This window comes from Amphibalanus amphitrite, unplaced genomic scaffold, assembly GCF_019059575.1.
Source record: "Amphibalanus amphitrite isolate SeventyFive unplaced genomic scaffold, NRLGWU_Aamphi_draft 000690F_arrow, whole genome shotgun sequence".
NCBI classification, from domain to species: domain Eukaryota; kingdom Metazoa; phylum Arthropoda; class Thecostraca; order Balanomorpha; family Balanidae; genus Amphibalanus; species Amphibalanus amphitrite.
Genome location: NW_024882184.1, coordinates 118,998 through 128,217, shown reverse-complemented (window position 1 = coordinate 128,217; position 9,220 = coordinate 118,998). Strand labels below are relative to the sequence as shown.

Sequence of the window (9,220 nt, the reverse complement as noted above, 5' to 3'; positions counted from 1 at the left end):
TACCAACTTGGTATTTGGTATTTCAATCCTAATGTGTTCGGTATTTTGTTGGTATCACGAACCCTCACCAATGTATAAGAGGCTAATAAATTGGTAAAAAGTTGGTATTTCCCTCATGTTCCCAAGCTGGTTCGGTTTCGGTATTTCCTCATCGTTTTGGTTGATATTTGGTTTGGTATCGGTATTACGATTTTCTGTAGTTGACATCACTAGTGCGGACGCTTTTGCGAGGCTTATATCTCAGCAACCACCTGACCGATTTACATGCGGTAATTTTTGTAGGGTAGCTTCATTCCTTCTACCAAGTATTGGACTATTCCTGATTCATGTGGGTGACCCCTTATGCACGTGCCACGTGCAAAACGAAGAGGTGTCCGTTTTGTAACAATTGAAATATCTCGGTAACTACTGGGCCGATTGCGCTGAAAGTTGGCGTGTATGTATAGGCAAGGCACCCACTAGGCAATGCATATTCATGTGCCACAGTTGGGGTGCTGCTGCACGTGCGTCGTGCGCACGTGTAGGGGTCGATTCCAGAGCTCGAGAACGGCTGAACCGATTGCGCTGAAATTTGGTACATGGTTAGCCCGCGCCCTGCTAGGGGGTGTTTAAACACCCCCCCCCCCTTGTGTTTTTTCGCGAATACCTCAAAAACGGCGGCGCTCTGCGCCGCCGTTTTGGTCGCGAATTGTATCTAACAGTGTTTCACAAATAACTTTTGATAGAGGCATGCCAAAGCGATGAAAACGCCTTAGATGTGTTCAGCTCGACGATACGGATCGACTGATATGCAACATGACCCTTTCCGGTCAGGTCATGACCTTGACCTGAGGTCAAATTTTCAAGTTGACCTTTCAAGGTCAATAATAGTTCATTCGATGCGACTTGACGAGAGGAACACGATGCCGGTAAAAGTAAGCTCGTTCAAGGCTTGGGTCAAAAGTTATTGCAGAAAAACTGTTTCCGAAAAAATCGGCTATTTTTGCAGTTTTTGCCCCCTGCAGGCAAAACCGTTGACGTTAGGTCAAATATGAAGCAATTGCTCAGAAAGGACGTCAATAGGGCTATCGAATGCGCTTTTCCGCGGCGCTGTAGCTCTATTGGTTCCCGAGTTATGCGTTGGCTTCTTGGAAATTGTCGACATTCGACCTGGAAATCGGCAAAATGTTGCCTTTAATGACCTCTGGTGACCTGACCTTTGACCTGACCAAAAAATTGACAGAAGTGATTTCGTCATTATTTTTGTCGCTCTTTCGAACGCCGCCTTCCGCGTATCGCTGCGTGGCCCAGGAGCCGAGTTAGAAGGGGGGGGGGGTGTTCAGACACCCCCCCCCCCCCAGCAGGGCGTGGAAATCCAGGACCCCCAGCCGGGCGCGGGTTAACCCGGCAGGCGGTGGGCCTCCCGGCCACCTTCCGCGCGGTGGGGGGGGGGGGGCATTTTTGCCCCCCGTATCTCCGAAACTACTGGACGGATCCGGAAAATTCAAACGGCGTTCGATAGCCCTGCAAATTTGTCGAAGGAAACCAAATTTCATTGACCTCGGGGTCACCGATGACGTCACAGGTCAGGTCAAAGATAAAATGTTTCACCGTTCACGGGGCTTCTAGGGAAAGCGCTATAACACCGAGTAAAACGCATTTTGTCGAAAATCAGCGATAAGGCGTCAGTTGTCTAGTACATATGTTGCTATTAGAGGTCACTGGTCATACCAGATCAGGTCACAGGTCAGGTCACCAAAGGTCACCAAGGGTCACCAGTACCACATGAACCTAACTTTACTAAGGTTGTGCGATGCATGTTTTATGGCCAGTTTTTCATTTCCAACTCAATAGTGTTGGTTATAAGACCATCAGGTACGGTTTAGGTCACTTTCTGGTGGAGGTCAGGTCAAGGTCAGGTCAAAAAAAGGTAAAATTTCAAAGTTGATATTTTTGCATAAAATGGGTATGGATTCGATGCAGCTCGTCACGGGGAGTCTAATGGTGGTCTTTGTTTTGCGCTAAGGTCTAGAATTGATCCAAATTGAGTTTGAAAATTTGACGTCATCAATTTTGAACAGTTTTTTCGCTATAACTTGGCCAAAAAAGAGGCATCGATCTCAAATTTGGTATGTAGATAGAAGGCGGTAGGGACTATCACATAGATTCCGTTTTTTTTTCGAAATTCAAAAAACTTTTTGGATTTTTTGGCTATTACATTCAAAAAATCTATTTTTTTATTTTTGGGGGTCAAAATCCAAAAATTCGAAAAACCGAAATAGCAGTTTTGTAGCACTCTTGATTCCACGCCTTTTATGTCTGAAACATTTTTCTGTATCTCTAAAGCTGTAGGCCTGACAGCTCTTCCCGCGAAACCTTTTTTTGGGTCGAAAATGGCAGAAATGACGTCACTCTGACGTCATTAGCGGCCGACCTATCATAGTCTTTGGGAAAAAATTGGTCACCATGTGCGCTAGCTACTCCCGGAAGGGTACTGAAAGTTTGGTGACGATCGGCGCAGCGGTTCTCGAGATAAATCGAAAAAACTAAAGGGGGCAAAAAAATGCCCCCCCCCCCACCGCCTGGAAGGTTAAGGACCGATTAGTAGGGTCCCGTGCAAAAGTCAGTTGGGACCCAGTTGGCACGTGCGCACGTGCAGGGTGCTGCTTTCAGATCTCGAGAACGGCTAGGCCGATTGCGCTCAAATTTGGCACATCGCTAGGGACCGGTTAGTAGGGTGCAGTGCACAAGTTAGTTGGAGGTACCCCTCGCAATTTCGCACGTGCAAGGCCCGCCCTTTCACTCGCTCCGTTGGTCGCCCCAAAAGGCGTTTTACTGGTCTTTATCTTTTATTTTTCGTTTATCGGTTCATTATTACACGTCGAAACAAAACATCGCACAGTTACACAACCATAACATTATCACAAAGGTACAGCTCAGTTTAGACATCACAAATCAACGTCCGAACTGATTGCTGGTGGCCTGGTTGTTGGCGAACTGGGTATTTCCGAACAGTCCGATGCTCTGTCCGGCGGTGCTACCGGCGCTGTTCAGCGAGGCACCGCCACCGAAAGCAGAACCCTGGAAAAAGGCGCATTGCACGTTAATGACTTGAACGTTCGAACGTTGTACGTTGTTGCTGTGGACCGTATTTGGTAAAAATACCAATGACAGAATTAGACAATTATCAAATAAGAGTAGAAAAGACATTGCTGCATCATATTATCTTAGATTTTAGGTTTAAAGCAAATACAACTTACCCCGGCACTGGCAAAGCTGTTCTGAACCTGACTGTTACCGAGGAGGCCACTGGACTGTCCCTGGAAAGAACCAGAGTTGGCTCCTCCAGTGGCGCTGCCAAATCCAGGGAATCCAAACTGGGGCTTGGCAGCGACGGCCACCAGCAGGCAGGCGAGAACGACGGCAACCTTCATGACGGAAGTCTGGAAAACAGAGACGGTTACAACGGTTAAAAGGGAGCTGAAATGAGAAACATGAGCCAATAATGGACTCGACACATCGCTGAATGAAGACAATGACAAGATGAAGAGGCATGTCACTGAATTTTTGCGAAGGTAATTGCACTGCAACCGATATCCACTTGAAAAAAATATATGTAGATTCGTATGCTGATGGCTCGATATAGGCTACCTGTACGTTGGCCAGCAAACACCGTATTGGTAAGCACTTTGTATTAGTAAATATTTTGCCAACTTCACTCACCGTTACGCTGTGAGCGTCTACACAACGGTTTGAGCTTGCACTGAGTGATGACAGTCGCCGCTCGGGGGTGTTCTTATATCCAGCCGGTAAGCCGTGGCGGAAAGTCCATGTGTTCGGAACCCGTCTGCCGGCTCCCAGAATCGTGTAGTAGGGGCCTCCGCGCGAATTATTGCGCGGGATTTGTGTTATGCGATTATTGTGTTGAAATTAGTCAGATTGAATCTGCGGGAATTGTTTCCATGGTTCTTTGTAATCCTGGAAAATCCAGTAAAATTATCAAAGTCATGCTACACACGTGGGAAATGAACTGAAGTGAATCAATAGATGTATAGCATAGTGGATCCTAGATAGTGTATACGAATAATTACTGAACGAGTTCAGCAGTGCCCAAGTGGGGATATAGGTAAAAAACAGCCACGGGCTGACCTCCTTCGGCATTTTGTCCGTCACCGGATGATGATTTTCTATCTCTCCCTAATGCTAGAGATTCTACATACTAAAGGCCGCCACACACTGGACCTCGCATGCGGGTTGCGAGTTTGCCGGTTTTGAGTTTGCAGGCATATTCATAGAGTGATTAGAGTGATTACTAATTCATAGAGTGATTAGACCGTACCCTTATGGTAACTTCATGAATACAGACACAGTGAAGCCGGTACACCTTATAGTCGCAAAACCAGCGCAACGAACCTGAATTCGACTCTAACGAAAAACCCGCAAACTTCGCACAACTTGCAGACTTCGCAGCGAGGAAGATCGGAAATTGACTGAAAATCCACTTTTTTAATAGGATTCAAGGTGGCTGGCAATCTAAAAAACATACAGACTCGCTTTTTAGATGTATAGTATAGTATGCTTTATAGTATGGGTCACTCAGCTTAGATTGTATGATTTGTTTTTGAAGAAACCCTAAAACCCAAAAACTCGCGACCCGCATGCGAGGTCCATTGTGGGGCGGCCTGAGTCAAAAACCATCGAGAACCTTTCCTGAATTCACTCACAAATGAACCTACCAAGCGTCGAATCGCAAGCTTCAAGCAGTTCCCGAAGAGTATTTTGGAGGAAAAAAAGATGTTTTCGTTCATGAAGAAAACAGAACCATCAGGCCAATTACCCAAATGTTGGGAAAGCCCTCTGGTAGAACTTCGCCGCGTACATTGTTGTTAGCTTACATTGTTGTTTTATCACTCGGGCTGCGCTCTCGCATAAATGAAATGATGTCTTGATGGACCTAAGCTTCCCACCAATGTATGTTTTCCTGTCTTTTACAAGCGTCAGAAGGGCACGTTTCAGTTCCACATCATCCTCTTACGTTGATGTGTTACCACGTCTGTTAGGGGCTCGAGACGAACCGTCAGCTGCATAAACGTGACAGCTTGAAATTTAGTGCATCTCGAAATCTCAGTGAGAAATTGGGAGATGCTTTGCCCAGTGCATGTCTTGGACGACGAATCCACTGGATTTAGAATTGTTCTTTTTAAATATTTTCTTCTCTATCGACTCAGATGCTAATCAACAGCCTGGTCATGTTGCCATTTTACTGAAGTTGGACCAACATCTAATCCTGATTTATCCGTTTGCTGTTAGCAAGATATTTGTTGGTGTGCAGTGGGCATTACATGAGCCGTTTTCACGAAGGCCATCTGGTACACATTTGGTGCAGATTAGGTGCAGATTTGGTGCAGATTTAATCATAATAGGCTCATTCCGTTTCTTAAAAGTAGTCAGTCTTGGTCGCACAGATGCTTGTACACCTCATTTTTCAAATTTTTAGACATTTCTTTCGATTAAAACGCTTAAATTTAACCCTCGCCGGCCGAGGGGGGGGGGGGGGGGGGCGGGTGCCGCCCCCCCCCCCATAGGGTTTTTTCGCGATAGCTCCGTACACGCTGGCGATAGAGAGCTGAAACTTGGCATACCTGACCTTTGATTCAAGCCGGATCTTTTGACACCAACCGCATTTTTGGGTCAGGTCAGGTCACTGACCTATGACGTCATAAGTGAACCCCTGCACGGTCTTCAGATGTCGCAACTTCGCAACGCCCTCACTGCCAGAGGAGATGTCACAGGGAAATGAAACTTGCAGGATCTAGTATCCATTATGAGTCTCACAACTTGTATATCTCGGATTTTTCATAAAGGTCATATGAGGTCAGGTCATTTTCGTGACCTCACCATTATAACCCTGGCATGTGTAGGGGGGTCGGATGGACCCCCCCCCCATGGTTTTTCGCGAATAACTCGCGTAAAAAGCGGCCGATCGTGACGAAACTTTCAGTACCCTCACATTGATCAATTTTACACCTACCCTGAAAATTTCATGACCCTGACCCAAATGACCTTTGACCTGTGACCTCTTTTCCGAGACCATGTTTGGCCCGAATCGCGATTCTGCGTATGTCGGCTCGCATTAGCCGCGCGTTTGCAAGCTTTTCGTGGTTTCAAACGCTCAAACATGTGATTTGATGTTGCTTCCATGCATTAGGGTGGGTGTCAAGGTCACCTGAAGGTCAGGTCAGGTCATTGACCTTTGGTCGGGTGACCTCGGTTCACTTTTTCGAGATGTACATGTTTCTAGGCTAGTTTTTGGAGCTGAATTCGAATTTAGCAACCATTTGAACATTTACGAAGTAGTTTTGACTTTTGGTGCCTTCGTAACATGTTACAAAGCTGTCAGAGGCGGTTGACACGTACTACGAATACCCGTCACGACGCCTACTGGTTGACCTGACCTGACCTGACCCGACCTGGTCTAAATGCTTAAAGACATCATCTGTGATCAAAACTAACACGATATTCGTGATCAGCACCCCGAAAAACCCCTTAGCAGCCACACTTTACGACTTTCTAACAGGTCCCGATTTTCCCGACTTTGGGTCATCGACCTGACCTGGAAGGTCAACCAATGACCTAGGACCTTAAAATTGGGTATCATCGGCTTCCTCTCGTCACGGGCAACACGCTCGTTTTTTTCCGCGAAGCTCTAGCTCGATCAGGGGCCAAACGGCAAGGGGGGGGGGGGTCCAACCGACCCCCCCCCCCCCCTACACATTAGAAGCTGGCAAACGCCGCACACATGCGAGGGATAAGTCAATGGGGAAAAATGAAAACTGCTATTCTGGCGCCGGGAACGATCTCCAACTATCTCAAGCACACAGAATCGTGATTTGATGCACTCCTTGCAAGGCTATATGCGTCACTTTTGCAATGTTGACCTTGCGTGACTTCATTTATGACGTCATCAAGGTCATATTAGTTTTTCGTCAATAACTCCCGATCAAATTGAGCTAGCGAGTGGGGAAAGCCACCAATGGACTCAGGAAGACCTACCAAATCGAATGATATGCGACATGACCTCTTTCGAACAACTTCGTGACCTGGGGGTGCTGACCTGACCTTGACCTGAGGTCAACACCCTAAGTTGACCTCTCCCAAACAAAAAGTATATCATTCGACGCGCCTAAGCGAGACGAACACGATGCTGCCAACATCGTGGCTCTGCGGCCATTTTTTGCGAAGTTATTTACCAAAAACTGAACCGTACCTTGGGGCACTTGACCTGACCTCAGAGGTCACCGGTACCTAGGACCTTAAAATCGGGTACCAATCTCTGAGTCTCGTAACGGCGCACACGCTCGTTTTTTCCGCGTCGCGCTAGCTCCACCAGGGGCGAAACGGCGAGGGGGGTCGTACCCGCCTCCCCCCCCCCTCGGCCGGCGCGTATGTAGAAAACCAATAGGTCCGGCGAGGGTTAAATTCATGATATGAATATATTTGTTGTAAAAGAGATTTGCTGCAGATTTGGTCAAATTAGGTACATTCTCTAGAAAGTCCGTCGTGAAAACAGCTTAGCCGACTCTTATGTTCCGAAAAAATATCCAATCGTACAAAAACCTCGTCTGCTGGCTGGGTTTGGGTTCATACACAGACCAGACGGTTTAAATGCATGGATTTCTACAGTTTATCACAGAGATTAACTACATCGTCAGCGTTTGAGGGCAGTGGTGGCCAGGGTTTCCCCGCTACATAGAATTCGTCAAACATATCCCGTTAATCCTCCGTCACAGCTGACAAATCAACATTGTTCTATAAATGACGTCACCAGCCGTCGGTATTCTGCGTAGGAATTCTCGTAGCATAAGCAGGCCCACGTTGTCATAACAAGTTTGACTGGTTGTAGCGCGGGAAACCCTGCAGCATGACGACTATATGTATAACCGCGGCTGGCACCAGAGTGGTCATTCAGTCGAGACCTGAGCTAGTACAGCACCGTCCGCAAATAAAGGTAAGCAGCATATCCGACATCATATTAAACATTGGTAGTTCAACTACCAAATCCGTCTAAAGGCTGCTTCAAAGGCATCTACATATATTACATGTTACAATATATCTGAGTACTTTATCCATCGCTCGATTTTTCCGGTTTTGGATTGGCTTAGCACTGCTCAATTAGGTGTTTTATTTGGTTTAAATGTGTATACTTTTGAAACACTTCCATTTTTCACCTTCATGTAACTCATAGATCATTCAATGTAACTGAATATCTTACGTTTCCCCTCCCCAGAAACGAGACTCCAACATGAAGGTCGCCGTTGTTCTCACCTGCCTGCTGGTGGCCGTCGCTGCCAAGCCCCAGTTCGGCAGATTTGGAAGTTTCGGTGGATTTGGCAGTGCCAGGGGAAGCGCCAACTCTGGATCCACTCAGGGACAGTCCGGTGGACCCTTTGGAAACAGCCAGATTCAGAACAGCTTCGCTAACGCACAGGTGAGCTTCATTCGGATATCGTTCTATCCTTCAAGTTTCAATATGCAAAATATGTAACTGTGAGTGCAGGTCAATAAGCTCGATGCATTACCCAAGGTACCATTATGCACATCCTTGTTAAATATCATTGCCGCGGCTTAGGTATTTGCAGGACCGTGCGGCAAGAAAAATAAACGTCCTTCGAATCTTGACAAGCCATTCCGTTTTTCCAGGGTTCTGCTTTTGGGCGCGGCGCTTCTTTCAACAGCGCCGGCAGCAACGTTGGACAGAGCACAGGACTCTTCGGAAACCGTCAGTTCGCCAACAACCGGGCGACCAGCAACCAGTTCGGACGCTAACCCGAACCTTTCATAGATAAATACATTGATAATTGTTTGAAGAATTGTGCATAAATCATCATGACATCATTATTTTTGTTGGAACTACCCATGCAACTACCCATGCATTGAATGTGAAATATATTCAAATTACAAACCCAATACAAAAGGCTCTTAGATTTGAAACGTAGAGGAGAAATGTGTGCGGGGAAGACTATATTATTCAGCAGTATGTAGTGCCGGTTTTGCATGCCGTCTGCATCGCTTTAATTGTGAGAGGCATACATATGCCCCAAGACTATTTTATCAACTACGTTAGATGGAATGATTCCAAAAATCATCGACATCGGAAATATCGCAAAAAAAGAGAATTGTTTCAATGTCATAATTCACTACCATCGGTGTTAAAGGCTCCTGGGGTAATTAGATGAACTTT

General features: G+C 46.4%; 2 protein-coding genes across 2 annotated transcripts; one reads left to right on the top strand and one right to left on the bottom strand.

Annotated features, from left to right (window-relative positions):
- Positions 1-2,827: 2,827 nt before the first annotated feature.
- Positions 2,828-3,748, bottom strand: LOC122364665 (nucleoporin NUP145-like). Its single transcript, XM_043335275.1, has 3 exons — positions 3,703-3,748; positions 3,240-3,422; positions 2,828-3,060 (listed from the first exon to the last, which is right to left on the bottom strand). The coding sequence occupies exons 2-3, from the start codon at positions 3,411-3,413 to the stop codon at positions 2,935-2,937; spliced, it is 300 nt and encodes a 99-aa protein (XP_043191210.1). The 5' UTR covers positions 3,414-3,422; positions 3,703-3,748; the 3' UTR covers positions 2,828-2,934.
- A 4,192-nt stretch (positions 3,749-7,940) lies between these two features.
- LOC122364660 lies at positions 7,941-8,970 on the top strand. The gene is made up of 3 exons (XM_043335269.1): positions 7,941-7,987; positions 8,267-8,467; positions 8,680-8,970. Exons 2-3 carry the CDS (start codon positions 8,282-8,284, stop codon positions 8,803-8,805), a joined length of 312 nt encoding a protein of 103 aa, XP_043191204.1. The 5' UTR covers positions 7,941-7,987; positions 8,267-8,281; the 3' UTR covers positions 8,806-8,970.
- Positions 8,971-9,220: the final 250 nt, after the last annotated feature.

What these genes read in the sequence shown, in the direction of transcription:
- LOC122364665 (XM_043335275.1), bottom strand. Translation starts at nt 3,413, where the DNA reads ATGAAGGTTGCCGTCGTTCTCGCCTGCCTGCTGGTGGCCGTCGCTGCC. An exon ending in ACAGCTTTGCCAGTGCCGGG is followed by an intron (nt 3,061 to 3,239) that starts GTAAGTTGTATT and finishes GCCTTTTTCCAG; the next exon opens with GGTTCTGCTTTCGGTGGCGG.
- LOC122364660 (XM_043335269.1), top strand. Translation starts at nt 8,282, where the DNA reads ATGAAGGTCGCCGTTGTTCTCACCTGCCTGCTGGTGGCCGTCGCTGCC. An exon ending in ACAGCTTCGCTAACGCACAG is followed by an intron (nt 8,468 to 8,679) that starts GTGAGCTTCATT and finishes CCGTTTTTCCAG; the next exon opens with GGTTCTGCTTTTGGGCGCGG.